General features: G+C 43.6%; 1 protein-coding gene across 1 annotated transcript in view; it reads left to right on the plus strand.

Moving 5' to 3' along the window:
• Window positions 1-7,348, plus strand: part of SCC3 (sister-chromatid cohesion protein 3) — an 89,422-nt gene extending 82,074 nt beyond the window's left edge. Inside the window, exons 20-22 of the mRNA XM_086489431.1 lie at window positions 6,265-6,530; window positions 6,611-6,735; window positions 6,839-7,348. Coding sequence (XP_086345557.1) covers window positions 6,265-6,530; window positions 6,611-6,735; window positions 6,839-7,161 — 714 coding nt within the window. The 3' untranslated portion in view covers window positions 7,162-7,348. The remainder of the gene's footprint in view (window positions 1-6,264; window positions 6,531-6,610; window positions 6,736-6,838) is intronic.
• The last annotated feature ends 9,854 nt before the right edge of the window (window positions 7,349-17,202 follow it).

Here is a 17,202-nt window from a genome sequence, read left to right on the forward strand (position 1 = left end):
GCTGGCCACTCAGCCCTTCTTCAGACATTTTGGTCGCGAAGAAAGCCCCATATCTGCCTGCTGCGTTCTCAGCCAGGCATTATCCCTGCGTTTTTTCCTTCATGGAAGACCCTCCTCCTTGCGTTTTTTTGGCAAGGTCAACAAGGAGCTGCGTTTTCAGGATTGATGCTGGGAGATGGGGAGCGCTTCTTGCCATTCAGCCCCACACTGGTCTTGCCTCCTAACATGCTTGGCATGTATGCCTTGCATAAGAATCCTCTTCACACAGATTTCAGCAAATTCAGCCTTGTGTTACCCGCTGTTCTTTTCTCAGATTTCAGCCCATTGGGGTTGGTCCATTGATTGGTCACCCTCCTTACACCATCTGCAGTGGTTTCATCCGGGTGCATACGAGCACGCTGAAATTCGCTGCGCAGCAGCGTTTTCATCACCTCGCAGTTGAGTTTTTGGGTGGACAGCACACACTTGGCTTGCCTTTTCGACAGAGGATGGAGTTGTCTCCTGACCGGACACCATACGGTGGTGATCCTTGCGGTCTGTTCGAGACTGCAGCAGCACACGGTAGCTTCGACATCAGCTTGATCATACACGGGCGACAGCCTTGGGAGATCCATTCATTCCAGCCTTTCCTTCACAGGCGGTTGCGCACTCCAGAGGGGGTGGCAACTTGTGGTTTGCTTGGACACACCTTTGCACACTCATCAGAGGAGTTCACACACGAGATATGGCCATACTCATGGCATATGGGATTCCGACATCCCGGAGAGGACACCACCCCCAGCGGTGGACAGACACTTTGACCTCGACATCGATTTATCAGTTACTGGCTTACATAGGGCATCTACATGGACTTAGGGAGAGTATCTTGGATCTCTTCCTGTACAGGTTCATAGCCTGGATCTACAGCCTGGAGTGGGACTTCAGAGCTTTGGACTCTCTTGGAGGGTTTTCCCACGAGATGTGGGAGATCAGGTACACACATGCGACTACTTCTGGAGTCACCCGGAGCTTGACTTGGACGGTAGTGCAGTTGCTCCTTCACATTCCTGTTACACATCCAGAGTTGCTCAACTTATCCTCGGTAACCTCACAGCAGACATCTCCCCCGACCTGGGCAGTTTGATCCACTCCCAGCTCATCCACTTGAGAGCCACACCGGACCCGGTCAGGTCTAGTGGTTTTGTTGGCGGGATTATGCTTTGGTTGACACCGGGGGATTGGAGGCAGGAGTTATAGGCAAGTTGGTGCAGACACTTAGTTTGACCACTGATTACCCAAGTTCTCCATAGCGCAGGTTTCTTAGCCTGGCTTCTCTACACGGAGGATATTCCCCGGTACAGACACTTAGTCTGACCACACCCCAGCTCAGACTGCTTAGTCTGGCTTTACCCTCATCTTGGATTACAGATCCTACTCACAAGACAGGACACCATCCGGTGGTGGTCTGTGCAGTCACTTGGCGACTGCTGCAGCTTTACGGTAGCTTCTATAGTGCAGACTGCTTAGTCTGGCTTTCCTTGATTCAGAGGACGTGCACGACGCAGATTGTACATCTCGTCTTCCTCGAGTCTGATACATCTCTAGCCACCTGGCCGCTCATGGTTGCAGGTTCACACATTGATAGGCTTCTGCTCATGTTTATGACGGTTCCTGGGCCACTGATCTTCTCCAGACAGTTTCTTGACTACAGACACCTCAGTTCCTACTTGGGTAGGACACTTGCAGGCCTATGGCACTTCTTTCTCGACAAGAAGTTGTTTCTACACACAGCTCGGGACCTTCACGCAGTCCACACACTGCATTTCGGCGGAGTATAGCGGTTCTCTACACTGCTCGTGATGGCATTTTTCCCTTGGAGATTTCTCGGCGATTGTTTCATCCCAGACTGCTGCTACACTCGTGGAGTAATGTCCTTCAGTGGACATCGCAGCAGACATCTTCATCACTTGCCTCACATCTTCGGCTTCATGTGGTTCGTTCAGCATCCGTTGCTGAGAGGGGGTGTTAGACTTCACGTTTACACCACTCTGCTGCTTCAAGGCATACTTGTATGGCTAGTATGCATCCCGGGCTGGCCACCCTTGCATTCTCATATGATAGGTCGCATTGCCTTCAGGTCATTTCATATAGCCGCCTGTCTGGCATCTGGGCCGGGCACCCACTATAGGACATAGCCCTTATATGAGGGGCTATCTACATGAGGTCGTGGGCTTTTACCCCAGCTTGGTCATGGACCTTGCTCGACCCCACATCTAGGCAGTATATATACTGGCCTAGGGTCTCCTCATTGACTATCTTGTATTGCAGGCTTGGCCTCTCTCTCCCAGCGTTGGCTGGACATTGGTATACACAGATGTGGGGGGCTGATCGCCCCCCTTCCCACATGGTTGTTGTGATGGCGTCTTCCACATGAGGGGTCTCCCTCTATACGTCTGGTCCCTCTCTCTCTCTCTCTCTCTCTCTCTCTCTCTCTCTCTCTCTCTCCTTCTTCTCCTCTGTGTTCACTACACGCTTCCGCACGCGCTTCTCACACAAGTGAATGAGACTGAGAGAAAGAGAGAGAAGAGATACGACACTAGAGAGGTTGTAAAACCCTCCTCTGAAGGCCCCACTCTCGTCGGCGAGAGTGGTCTATTCTTTGATTGCACAAAGGTGTGCAATGCGTATGCAATCGACTATGCAACTTGGTCTATGCCGATGACGACGACGGTGACGACGACGATGATGACGACGACGACGACGATGGCTGAAATCTGAGATCTTCTAATCGCTGAATTTCGGGACTGTTTGGTGGCTGAAAATGACTGTTTTGGCTGCGTTTTCTTGGCTGAAAAATGAGGTTTCTTAGGGCTGAAAACTGATGGTCTTTATGGGCTGAATCTACTACACTTTAGGTGAATATTGCCGGTCTTAATTTGCTGCTGAAATCCAAAAACGCCAGGGCTGAAATTGGTCCTTCTGTCACCGAGGTTCTGCAAATGCAAAAACGCTAGGCTGATCTGCTGTGTCGTGATGACGCCAGGGCTGATCTGCTGTGCACAAATCGCCAAGGCTGATCTGATGCAAAAACGCTAGGTCTTCTGTGGAGAAAACGCTAGAGTAGTCGCGGGGGTTGGTCTTGCTGAGAAGTTGCCTGTTGAGCAAGGTGCTCCTGTTGCCTCTTCTGCCAGATAGTGCTAACTTGGGTTTGCTTATATATAATAACTTAGCAAAATTGCCCTACCTACTTTTGTAGGAAAGTCACTTAAAAATAATAAGTGAAAATACCAATAAATAGGAAAATAGGCTAAATGCATTGGAAAATTCCCCTACTGATGCTAATGGATTCTGATGGGAATTCCGATGATCATGCTGTGTGCAACCGGAGGATATGCATCTATGCTAAGTGACTGGGCATGCACGGTCTACGAATAGACTCACAAAAGTGCCAGATCACTGCTAATCTAGACTTGACTGAACTGACTGAACCCTGCTGTGGTGTAGCTTGTCCACGGACACATAGGGTTGGGATGTGTCACGTGACATACAAGGCAAGATTGGTTGCAAAAGGATATGCACAGAAAGAAGGAATTGATTTTCAAGAAATCTTTTCCCATGTTGTAAGGCTTACAACGTTACGTATCCTTTTTGCTCTCGTTGCGGTGCTTGATTTGGAATTGAATCAAATGGATGTAAAGACATCGTTTTTGCATGGTGACATTGAGGAGGACATATATATGAAACAACCTGAGGGTTTTGTAGTTCTTACACATGGAACTAGTATGCAAATTGAAAAGGGCTCTGTATGGTTTGAAACAATCATCACGATAGTGGTATAAGAAGTTTGACACTTTTATGCTATCTCAAGGCTTTAAATGCAGCCATGCAGATCATTGTTTGTATACGAAAAGGGATGAAGATGGTAGTCCCATCATACTTTTTCTCTATGTTGATGATATGCTACTTGCTGGGAAACATAAGACTAGTCTCGATGCTTTGAAACGTAAGCTAAATTCAGCATTTGCTATGAAGGATTTGGGTGATGCAAAGCATATTTTGGGCATGCGTATTAAAGAGATAGAAAGCTGAAATTGTTGTTTTTATCTCAAGAAAATTACATTGCAAAAGTACTTGATACATTTAATATGGTTGATGCTAAGCCTCTTGGAGTACCTTTATCTCCATACACTAAGCTTAGCAAAGCAGATTGCCCAAAGGATGAGGTGGCATTGAAAGCAATGAAGGGAATCCCTTATGCATCAGCTTGTGTTCTCTTATGCATGCTATGGTTGCCACTCGTCCCAACATTGCTTATGCAGTGGGAGTTGTTAGTCGATACATGTTGGTTCGTGGCAAAGCGCATTGGAAATTTGTCAAATGCATTCTGAGATATTTGCAAGGTACACAATCAAAGTGTATTTGTTATGGCAAAAGTGACTTAAAGTCGTAGGGATATTGTGATGCAGACATGGCAAGTGACATGGATACCAGGAAATCTACCAGTGGATATGTATTTGCTATTGCTGGTGGTGTAGTTTCTTGGTGTTCTAGGTTGCAGAAAATTGTGGCACTAAGTACTACTGAGGTTGATACATTTTAGCCACAGAGGCTTCAAAGGAAGCCATTTGGTTGGGCATACTTGCAAAAGAACTTGTCATGCTTGCTCATACTCTAGTGTTGGGTTGTGATAGCCAGAGTGTTGTCTATTTAGCCAAAAATGCCATGTTTCATGCGCGTACCAAACACATAGATGTGTGGTACCACTTCATACGACAGGTATTGGAGGATGGTCTAGTCACCTTGACTAAGATCCATACACAGGATAACCCTGCAGATGTTCTCACCAAGAGTCTTGCTAAGACTCAACACGAGCATTGCATACAGCCGGTGGGAGTTGGTTAACTTAAAGGCGTCATTTATGCCTTTAAGTGGGAGGTTGTTGGGTTAAAAGCCTAAATAACCCCTTTTTATGTACATTTTATACTTTGTCCAGGTTCACGTTGAACTTGGATACATTTTTTAAAGTCACTTATAATAAAAGTGGGAAAGCCCACAAACTCATTAAGTGAGTTTTCCCCAAATCGTGCGAGCTCTCTCTCTCTCTCTCTCTCTCTCTCTCTCTCTCTCTCTCTCTCTCTACTATTTTCGATCCCTAGCGCTACCCCCTTCGTGCACTCACGCCTGGTTACATCCGGCCCAATCCTGCACTCCTTAACCTTGCGCATCTCCCGGTAGCCTCTCCTTCGCGTTTTCATGGTAGAGTCAAGAGATATCAGGATCAGAGATGCGTCAGGTTGTTCTTGCTACAGTTGCGCAGACACAGGGAGAGTTCCTTGAGGGGACTAGGCAATGGGAGACATTCACATAGGGAGATCACTTACTTCTTTAGAGCAGGGACTCAGCAACCAGATGAGCATGCTTCACAGCAGACTTCAAAGCCCACTTATACCAAAGATATGACATCATGGTTTCAGACACATGGCTTCACCATGGACAAGCTACCTTCTTTTCAGTACTCTCTACAGGCACCCTTGATGTCTCTGACACGGGTGGAGATTACTAGACTCATTGTCAGGATCTGATCCAGCTGGACACGAGGAGGACATGGATAGAGCCGGTACAGGAGTTGGGCACGAAGTTGGCTTTCTATAGTTAGCATCTTCTCCACCTCACATGGGATCGGTTTGTGATTCGACCTAGCTATATGGACACACATCTTTTTCATGGTTTGCGTTGTGCCATTGGCCAGATACGCACATCCTCACATCAGCTCGAGATTGAGACTGGCAGATTCACTGAGGGATAGAGGCTTCATGACTATTCTAGCACGATATGGGAGACGCCTAATATGACTATTTATAGAGGCGGACATTGACGAAGCTCTTCAACAACTGATGTAGTACTTTCTCGGACAACGCCCAATGCCGGGCAACCTCGGGCATTGACGATGATGATGATGATTTTAGGCTCTTAGTTTTAGTCTTTAGTCTTTAGTCTTTCACTGTACTTTACTTCCTTTTATTTTTGTACCCAGACATTGGATTAGATCCACAAGGATTGTATCGGTTTGGTCTCATAGGTCAATTTGGCCTTTTGAAGACGTTTATATAACATTTCATCTCTCTCTCTCTCTCACACACACACACACACACACACGCAAGCGCGTGCACGTGCACGTGCACGTGCATGCGTGCATACACACACATATTGGTTGACATTCACAACATCCATTGGTGCTTGAGTTTGTTTGTCAGCGTCCATTTATAAGCGTCTGGTCCCTTGCAGGCTTACAACAGACACAAGGCAGAGGTTCAGAAAACAGATGAGGATTGGTCAACAAGCAGAACTTTCCTAGACTGTAAGGAGCTTGCAAGCAAGCTGTCGGCTACCTTCTCAGGGTCTGCTCGCAACTTATACAAATCAAGTGTCCTTTACATTGTTAAGGAAGGGATTGAGTATGCATTCTATGATGCCCCAAAACAACTCCCTTTTCTGGAGGGTGGTGTTCTGCAGTTTGCATTGAAGTTGCCACCAGCAGAGGTCCAAGAAATGTAAGGGTTTAATGCTTCAGCACCATTTTTAATGTTTATGTTTGAATAGTATTGATCAAGTTGTTGGGCCTTGCTTTCAGTCTAACAGATTTACAGAGGAGAGTTGAAGGTGTTAATACTGATGAAGATCCTAGCAGTTGGCGGCCCTATTTCACCTTTGTTGATTATTTGAGAGAGAAGGCCTTCAAAGCTCCTCATAATGATGGTTCGCTAACACTCCATCAAATTTCATTTCATTTTTTAATGCATCATATTTTTGAAGTAGAAAAATACTTTAATGGAAACTGGCTGGGAACTTGGTTTTGCAGGTGAAAAGGCAGGGGGTGGGATAAGACAGCAGTCCCGTTCAAGAAAAGCTGGTGATATTCAAGGAAAGAAATTATTTGAGGGTGATGAGACAACTGATGATGAAGAACACTTGTCAGATTTGGGTGAGAAGCACGTTGGTGAAGATGACGATACTCCACTTCAGAGTAGTCGACGCAGGACAAGGGCTAGTGATGCGGGAGCTTCAAGAGCTCGCAGTGGAGATAGAGCTTTGCAGGCAATGAATGATGGCGCTCTTGGTGACATTCCTGTTTATAACAATTCTCTGTATGGATCAGCTACAGAGGAGCAACTCCCAGTTTAAGGTCACACTCTCTCTGCATATATGACCATGTGGGACAAGCTGGGACGGGTCAGGGCCTGATGCAGGTTCATATACGTGATGTATGTATGTACAATTTGTTCAGATGAAATGCTTCCTTTTCTGTGAATAGATTATGTCGAAGTATTTCTTGTGCAGAATCAATAAAACATCATGCATTAATGTCTTTTATCCAATACGTGGCATTTGTAAGCAAGCGAGCACTATTTGCTGCTCTTCCCATTTTTTTGTCTGCTTCTTAGGCAGTGGTCATGCGAAGCATAGTTATCAGTTAATTGTTTGGATAACTATGCCTCATACATGATCACACGTGCACAAGTTATTTACCATATGCAAGTCTGTCGAGTTCGCCATAGTTGCGCCAGTTACATCTTACTGATAATTGGTGCCAGTGTGACCACATCCCTAGTCTGATGTGTTCTGCATAGTGCCTGATCTATAATTCACTTTTGTAGGTTGATTTTTCGTTTTTTTTTTCCGGTGTTTTAAAAGGGGGTGGGGTGGGGTTGTGGTGCTGGCTGGTTGGGAATAGATGAGTGCTGCTCTGGTGTTTTGTAGTGTGACCATAGAAGGGATGCCAGAGGCAATTTACATTCTAATATCATGCCTCCTTAGAATTTGATGCGATTGAAGAGTTACGTGAGTGACCATATATACTACATATTGGGAGGAATCCCAAAAGCTGAGCAAACCTAACCCGAGTGAAGGATCTTTTTGACACCCTTTTGGGACACAATCAGCGCACATGCATAGGCTTCTAAGTAGTTGGAAACGCCTCCGTCATAATTTTTACTTGAATGTTTACTTTCACTCTCATAGATGATATGTGCCATGAGAAGAACAAGTTCCATCACAGTGTCTAGAGCTTCACAGGGGCCCTTTACCCAAGCCATCACCCAAAAGCCAAGAAAACAAGAGCAGCAAGCAATCCGAAACGGACCATATTGCCGCAATAAGGGGGGCTCCGCATGCTCCATCACCATCCGAAGGGCTCCCTCCCTCAATCACGGGCGGAGCCAAATCCGAGAAGCCATCGAAATCAACCATCCAAGACTTAGGCTATTGTGGCAAGCCATGCCCCAGCAGTAGATCTATGACAAGCTGTAGCCCACCAGTCGATGAAGAACAGCCATTCGGAGGGCCAAACTCCTTCCCTTGCACTGATCGAATGCCACCAAGGCGGTGGGCCTATCGCACACTAAAATGGCTTGCTTCTTGAAGCTTCTCCCTCCTAGCACCAGGTCATTCCCAAAAAGAGTACCTTCCATGTCCTCTGCACCCATTTACAGATCTTTGAGGCAAGACTCTGCGAGGAAGAAAAAGCTTTAAACAATGGCAAGGGATCTGTTGAAGTTGCTTTGCAAGTGTCTCTTGCAATCCCTCTAGCAAGGATCGTATTCCTAGTTGGGATAGTCTCCCACGACACCTTCCAATTGAAAATTTTCATTGAGCTTGACCATATTGCCTCCCAAATTATTGTTTACATACTTTAACCAATTCTCTTTTGACCAATTTACCCTCCACAATTTGATGAGCGGAGTTAACTAATTTGCTTTATAAATAAGCGTGTAATATGTTCCCAGTGTCCTTGGAAGTGCAAAAATTCTATCTTTTGGACCAATGCCAAGCTTTCCAATTGAGATTTTTCATGGTGATATGCATTGGACTATTGCAGAGAACTACTAAGACTCTACAGATAAAAAGTCTTTCATTTGGATTTAAAAAATGTTGCTCCACCAGCTGGTCCACATCCTTGCAAGAAATGAGTAAGCTTTGAGGTTCCTTTGTTATTCACCTTTTGTCAAATTTCCTCCAAACGGTATTCAAGGATCCTCCTCCAAGCTTGGAGGGCCAAGGGAATTAGTGCAAGATGGAGCACTTGAAGTATCTTAAGGTCTCCCTCTGTTTTAGTGACAATGCCGATTTGTTGCACTTTCTTAGAATCTCCGAGTGCAACCCCCTATATTGAAAAAAAGTCTAGTAGGAGCCAGAATTTTTTCATGCACTTTAGTCTCCTTCCATGGGCCCCATGCAAGAACAACTCTACTTTGATTAGTTAAGGAGACAACCATCTCTGCACACATGGCTTATGCGTGCAGTGCTAGGTCCAATTTCTTAATGCGACCTTGTTCCTTGGGTCTTGTCTTTTCCCTACTACCATGGAGATGTGTCTTTTGTGTTATTTTTCCAAAGGAAATGAATAGGAGCGAAACTTGGTAGTAGCAAACATTAATGCAAGCACCATGTGCTCCATTGCCGTGTATCACTTTTCTTACGGAGTCATCATGCGACTAGAGAAGTAGATAGGATGCATGAAAGAAGTTTGAGGATCCTTTTGCATCAATACCGCCCCAAGTGTGTCATTGCTCACACTAGGGTTTACATAAAATGGCTTGTCCCACTTTGGAGGTGCAATTGTGGGAAGTGAGGCTAGAATTTGTTTTACCTCATTGAACTGCTGTTCATTTTCTTCATTCCAAGTGAAGATTCCTTGATGGGTAACTTGTTGTAAAGGGAGAACCACTTGAGAGAGCAAGTGAATGAACCTACTCAAATACCTCAACTTTTGAAGGAAAGAGACCAACTGCTTTGTTGTGGTGGGAGAGGTCAAAGCCACCAAGGCTTGAACCTTGCTTGGGTCAGCTTCAATTTCCTTGGAAGAGATCACGTGGCCAAGAAGAGTAACCTTGCTTTCCCAATGTGAAATTTCTCCACGTTGAGTTGGCCACCCAAAGCTTGCAGCCTAGCTAGACTTTCATAGACTTTCTCCAAATGAAGAGAGCGGGAGCTATAGATACAAAAGTCATCAATAAAAACACGAATTGATTGGCTAAAAAGCAAATGTCACATAGCGTTGAAAAGTGGCTGGAGCATTGGTGAGTCCAAAAGGCATAACTCTGTAAGCAAAACACCTTCCTGGTGTGATGAAAGTTGTTTTCTTTTGATCTTTTTCAGTGGCTAATTTGGAAGTAGCCGAGTAGCCATCACATATCGTGTAGCGCTCATGTCTTGCTACCTCATTGAGAATCTCATATTGGAAAGGAAGAGGAAAATGGTCCCTCTTTATGGTTGCACTAAGAGGCTTGTAATCAACACAAACCCTCCACTTATCATTCTTCTTTGGTGTGACTACCCCTAGGGAAACCCACTCCGAATCTTCAACAGGATAGATGAAACCTGCTTCTAGCAGTTTCCTTACCTCCTTGAGCAAGGGCTCTTGTTGAATTACTCCTAGCCGCCTGAGCTTCTGCACTACAAGTTTACTTCCCTCCTTGGAGCTTAATGTGATGTTGAACTATTGTGATGCCATTGATTTTATCATATTCATCAATGAATAATGTGGTAAAATTACTTAGCATCAAAATATAATCTTCACGCTCCTTCCCACACAACTCACTAGAGAGTATTCGATGTAGCTTACTTGGTTCTACCAGAGGTTGTATACTTGGTGGGTCTCCTTGGTTTGATGATGATGCGTCAGGTTGCTCCATCTTTCTTAGGGTCCTTGAGAATGACCCCATCACCTCAATGCTACTGTCACTTTCTTCAGTCATTGTTGACTCTTTCTCTGATGTGGTTGAAGAGTCACTAGAAAACTTATCTTTAGAGGTTTCTAAATCCATGTCACGTTGCCGACTTGTCTTCATGTCATAAAGTATTGACTTCACTTTGGCATCCTTTATCTGGATTATGCCGTTGTCCCAGTCTTGCTTAGCTCTCATAGCCAAAAGCCAAGGCCTCCCTAGAATGATAGGATAGTCCTCCACCTTATGTGGCATGGCAAAGATATCCACATCCACCTAGGTGCTGAAGGCCTTTATCCTAACTGCATCTATAACACCAACACATTGAACTTTTACATTATTTGTCATTTTGGCTCGGCATGCTGTCAGCCTACTCACCACTAAACCCAAACAATGCATCATTTTTTCACTCATGACGCATATTTGTGCGCCACCATCAATGTAGATATTGGAGATGTGTTGCCCTTTGATGTGAGCATCCATCACTGGTAGTATATCATCTAGATTCCTCCCAGAGATAGCCCCAGGTATCTTTGGCTTTGGTTGTCTCGTGCTAACCATCTTTGTCCATTGTCTCCTTACCCTAGGTGCTAGGTGGAGTAACTGGGCTAGGTAATTTTTGGACCCTACACAGAAACATTTTGAACCAAAGTATATAGTTTAGAACATTCACCCAAAGAGAAATCTACAATGTTAATTTTATGCCGTGACTTGGATGGCTTTTTGCTAGATTCCCCTCTAGTTTTCATCTTTTCTTCCTTTTGGGAAGATTCACCATGCCTAGCGCGCTTTATCTCCATGGCATATTCCCTTTTAAGCTTGGTCTTACCTTCCGCCACTCCCTTGATATCCTCCTCCACTTCTCCTTTCCCTTACCTTCAAGACTGATGACACTTATTGCCTGGTTGCCAACTGGTGATGGAGGTAAGGGTGGAATGAGAGGTTGTGGTGGTGGTGGTGGATGTGGTTGAATGGGTGGTTGTAGAATTTTTACAGGTGGTGCTTGTTGTGGTGCCCTCGGCGGTGGTGGTCTTGCTCTCGGTTGTGAAATATGGTTTTGTCTTGCTCTTGTGTTGAAATTCTGCCTCCTTGGGTGTGGACAGTAATGTATACCTTGGCCGTCTTCTCCACAATTGTAGCAGTGGTATTCCAAGTTTTGCCTTCATTGTCCTCTCCCTTGCTCTTGATTGCGGTTGTGTGCATGCCCTTGCTGCACCAAATGCACAGACAGATTCTCTAACTGGGTAGTGATGTGGCTCAATAGGTCTTGCTGCTCTTTTGATGCCTCTTGTCGTTAGGCCCTCTGAGCGACTCTTGCAGTAATTGGGGTTAGTTGGATTGAGCTTGATTCCTTTGACTCGTTGACTCTTGCTTGCATGTGTAGCTTCTTGTCTTTAAGACGGACTACTTCCACTGCCACCTCATACGCTGTAGGGGAATCTCTCCTTCACCTTCTTTTTAAGCGATGACCACATGCCAGCAATGAAACGATCCTTCTTCAGGAAATTAGGTGCTCCTTGACCTGCCTCTAGTGAGACAACCCATTTCTCCCACAAATCCACAAACTTGGATTCATAAGTGGCATACTCTAGCAGATCTCCCTGCTTTAACTTTGTCCCTCCACGGCCTGTATGGGCCACCATGGCGGATGAATCTCTTTGGTAGCTCAGCTCTGGATGGGCTTGTGGTGCTTGCGGCGGTGGCATTCGCTTGGTGATACTGCATGGCGAAAGGGTTTGGCTCCCTTGAAGCCAAGTTTTGGTTTGTGGACTCACTACGACACTGTGGTCTTGCCGGTCATGGTGTGGAAGGAAGGGTTGATGACGGGATCTAGAGGTGCTCCTGGTCAGAGTTGGTTGGTTTTCTTAGTGACACCTGGCTGCTCTTCAAGTGGGTAGGGTTTGGATTGGCTGGTCGGTTTCGCGGTTCTTTTTGGTGAATGGTCCCTGAACGGCCAGCGATAGAGCTTCAGACTCCCCCTCTTCTTGCGGCATGTGGATATTTTTCTTTGGTGGCGGTCTTTTGTGTGTGGTGTCCTACCCGGTGACAAAGGGTGGTTGTCCAGTGGAAATCACATAGGAGGTTGCTTCTTCTATCGAGGGTAGCTCCCTTCTCAGCTAGTGTTGTTTGCTTTCTTAGTTTCGGGGTGGCTCCCCTTTCAGCCGATGTATCTGATGTATGGTATGAGTATTTGGTATTATGGTTGAAGCCATGGCTCGATGCGAGCATGGCTGGCTATGCAAATTTTTCTTGGTCTTAATTTATAAATCGCACTCACATTTTGTGAGTTCTGAAAAAAAAAACTCTCTTCTTGTAGTGAATGTAAAGTGAGTAGGTTATTATACTAAATGCAAAAAGTGAATGTTTTTTTCTTTTTGAAAGCTTTTGAATGTGTTTAATCCCCCCCCCGCCCAAAATCTAGGATTGCGAATGTAGTAGCGATGGTAGCTCTCGACACCTTGTCTGCGAGGGGTTTAGAGTGGGGGTGTTCTATTTTTGGCCTTGGGAGAGACCTCCCTTCCCACCTATGCAAAGGGGAGAAAACGGAGGTAGGTTTGATTTGTGAACTCGGTTATGGTGCACGTTTTGGTGGTTTCAAAGGTGTTGGGATTGGCAAGTCTTTCTCCTGCTCGTTGCTCCATCATGTTCTGCATTTGGGATGCAGGTACTTGGCTATGCTCAAATAGAGTCATCAAAGATGTGTTGCACATTCAGAGAGAGAGAGAGAGAGAGAGAGAGAGAGAGAGAGAGAGTCACATGAGAGAGACAGATTGTGGTCACTATGGAGTCACATGAGAGAAACAGATTGTGGTCACTATGGAGTCTTTGTTTATTGCATGCACGATGAGAGAGAGAGAGAGAAAGGGAGGGGGGATTAGAAAAAGTGGGGAACAAAATCTGAATGGATTTTAATAAGATTCTCCCTTTCAAGAAAGGCGGGGAGACAAGGATGCAGTAGTCAACACAACACAAACTTCTTGCCTACAATTGACCTTCACTTTTGTCTTTTGGGATCGTGGCAGATTCCTCATAAAAGCTAAATAAAACTCAATAAGGATACGGATATTGGTCAACAAATAGCGACAAATAGGTGACGATCTCAATTTGCAGCACCCTAAAATATTCATGATAGTCAGCTAATAATAAGGTTTCCCCATGAGCAAAGAGTTGAAAAATAAGGTTTGTTGTAATTAAGAGTTGAAAAATACTCAAATATAGTGCAAAAGTAAGGGGGGGGGGGGGGGGGGGGGGGGGGTTTCCTACAAGGTCAAGTGTTGCCTAGGAACGCATACGTACAACATGTCAGCAATGTTACACCAGTTCTGGGGAAAAGTGATTTTCACAAACTTACAAAATTCCTTTGAGAAATGGAAAATTTTCTTTTACTTGCTAGAAACAAACAAAAGAAAGAAGAAGCTTAAGAGTTATCCAATGTAAGGCTTGCTAGCATCTACCTCTTGCTTAGCATATCCATTCTTAAATTTAACCGCCATCTTTAGGAGGTCCAGGGCCAATTTATTTAGTATCTCAAGTAAAGAAATGAGTGACTTACAGCAATGAGTGACCTGTAAGAACTCTTCGCTATGTGTATTTTGATAAAGTGCCCCCTCTCATTAGCTCGCTCGATTTTATCATCGCTAAAAAAAGTTCGCTCGGAGTTTGAGATTCCTCCAACAAGTCTTGAGCTCATGACACATGCCACATGGAAAGAGAGAGAGTGAGCCAAAGAACTTGAATCCAAGCATGAAAAACACACAAGAGTCACTACTATATAGAGAGCAAGATTGAGAACATGCTTGCAGTGGTAAAGCCACCATGATGGATTCTACTACTCGCTTGATGTAAGGGGTTCTTATTTTTACACACACACACACACACACACACACACACACACACACACACACAGAGAGAGAGAGAGAGAGAGAGAGAGAGAGAGAGAGAGAGAGAGAGAGAGAGAGAGAGAGAGAGAGTAGATTAGACTGAGCCTTTAGACCATGTTCTGTATTCTTGTCTTCAAGGAGTAGCTCTAGCTTTTCTTGGAGCTCATGACCTGCAGCTTGAAGGAACAATTCGGTCTTTTCACTATCCAAAGTAGCCCGCGCTGTTCGTGACAGTTGAGCATAGCACTGCTCAAACTCTCTCAACAGTTCATGATGGAAAGTCCTTTTGGCTTTGCAACCCATTCCAAGAAGGTCCTTTTTGTACCCTTCTAGAGTCCTCCATGAAGTATGCCTCCTTTAGGGCTAATCTGAATTGCTCCCAACGTTCTCCATGCTCCTCCCTGATTCCCCTTACATGGTCTCTAATCCACGGCAATATGAGCTGATGTGTCAATTTTTGGGCCATTTTGCCGCTTTGGATCAAAACTAGGTCATTTTCATCTCATTTTTGACCCAAAAAATACCATTTTTGATGCGAAAAATCCCAAACGGAGTCAGAAAATTCCCTAAATTTGTGGGATCACTCGCATAAGCATAAAAAGCATAGATAAGCATCATTTTTCATCAATATACCATTTTGGGTCACTTTTCATGCAATTTCAATTTTGCAACGGTGCATGTTAGCTGCTATTTTTGGCAGTTTTTGCTCGCATCGGTCTTTATAGGCAAGATGAGTGTGCCACCATGAAACACTTGGACTATGTACATTGCCAAAACAAATTAAGCATCTTATCAAGTGGAAAAGCATGCAAATGTGCCACATCCAAGGCCACGACTCCCTGGATAGTATGTACATGATAATGACCGCAGTAGACGCTTCCAACATATATCACAATATGTACATGATTGCTTTTATTTGCATACATCGAGAAGTGTCAGAGTGAGGTAAATGTTCTTATTTCACATTATGTACGTGCCACGGCACGACAACGCGTCAGGGGGGCTCAAAATTTCTTTCCGTTTTATAATAGTATAGATGTGTGTGTGTGTGTGTGTGTGTGTGTGTGTGTGTGAGTGAATGTGTGTCTCAAATAGCATTTAACATTGCATACCAAAAATTCAAATAAATATTCTTCATAGTTTATTAAGAAAATGCCAAGCCATGATGTGGACAATCAACTTCTAGAATTATATAATGTGAATTTTGTTAAATGGCTTGAAATTTCAAAAATCAATCAGCTTTTAAATTATATGGTGTGAATGTTTTTATGAAATCAATTGAAATGTCAACAATCAAAGTTAAGTAATGGTAACCATTGGATCGTAAGAGGTGCAAAGAGAAATTGCATGTTTTCTCTACCACTCCCCTGTGGCCTTCTTAGATGCAATTTTTCAAGTACCCTTTCATATGCTTTGTGTAATGCAATCAATTTATATAATTTTTCATATATATTGTTAACTTAAAGACATAAACACAAAAAATGATAGGCAATTCTGAGATTCTAGCATGTCAAATGACATGAGTTTTTTTTAAAGCACATGTTTTGATAGGCAAAATAGCCCTTGACAAAAAAAAAGCGTCAATTTTAGGTCTTGATCTAAGGCTAGATCCCACTTTAAAATCTCTACAACTCTAAGCTTTAAAGAAAAAAAAAAAGCATAGTGAATTGAATTAAAAAAGCACCCTTAAGCTCTACACCCGAAGCTTTAGATCCCTATGCTGTACACCCCACTTTAAAAATTTTACATTTTTAAGCTCTAGAGCGCCTTTACAAATTAAAAGAGTAGATCTCGAAGTTGTAAATCCCACTTTAAAAGCTTTAAAATTCTAAGTTAGTAAGCCCTAAAACTCTAACGTCTCGGGGTGACCCTCCCCCTACCTGTGGATCCATGTAACATTTTCACTTTCTTTAATTCAAATTTTTACCTTCTAATAAAAAAAAAACTATAGTTCCTCATTGGATTAGCTTTAAAATCTCAAAAAAAAATCTTTAAAGATTAAAGCTATAAAGGATAAATTCCTTCCATAAAGTTTTAACCAACAAAAATGACAACTTTAGTTATTACCTAATCCTTGACAAAAAAAAAGGGGTCAATTTTAGGCCTTGATATGAGACTAGATCCCACTTTAAAATCTCTACATCTCTAAGCTTTTAAAAAAAACATAAGCATAGTGAATTGAATTAAAAAAGCACCCTTAAGCCCTACACCCTAAGCTTTAGATCCCTATGCTCTACACCCCACTTTAAAAATTCTACATTTTTAAGCTCTAGAGCGCCTTTTACAAATTAAAATTGTAGATCCCTAAGTTGTAAATCCCACTTTAAAAGCTTTAAAATCCTAAGTTAGTAAGTCCTAAAACTCTAACGTCTCGGGGTGACCCTCCCCCTACCTGTGGATCCATGTAACATTTTCACTTTCTTTAATTCAAATTTTTATCTTCTAATAAAAAAAATTTATAGTTCCTCGTTGGATTAGCTTTAAAATCTCAAATAAAAAAATCTTTAATTAAAGATTAAAGCTCTAAAGGATAAATTCCTTTCATAAAGTTTTAACCAACAAAAATGAGAACTTTAGTTATTACCTCAAGTTTCAATCGTGAATGAAATTCTCAAAAT

Source organism: Adiantum capillus-veneris, chromosome 18, assembly GCF_014529385.1.
Source record: "Adiantum capillus-veneris isolate H3 chromosome 18, ASM1452938v2, whole genome shotgun sequence".
Lineage (NCBI taxonomy): Eukaryota > Viridiplantae > Streptophyta > Polypodiopsida > Polypodiales > Pteridaceae > Adiantum > Adiantum capillus-veneris.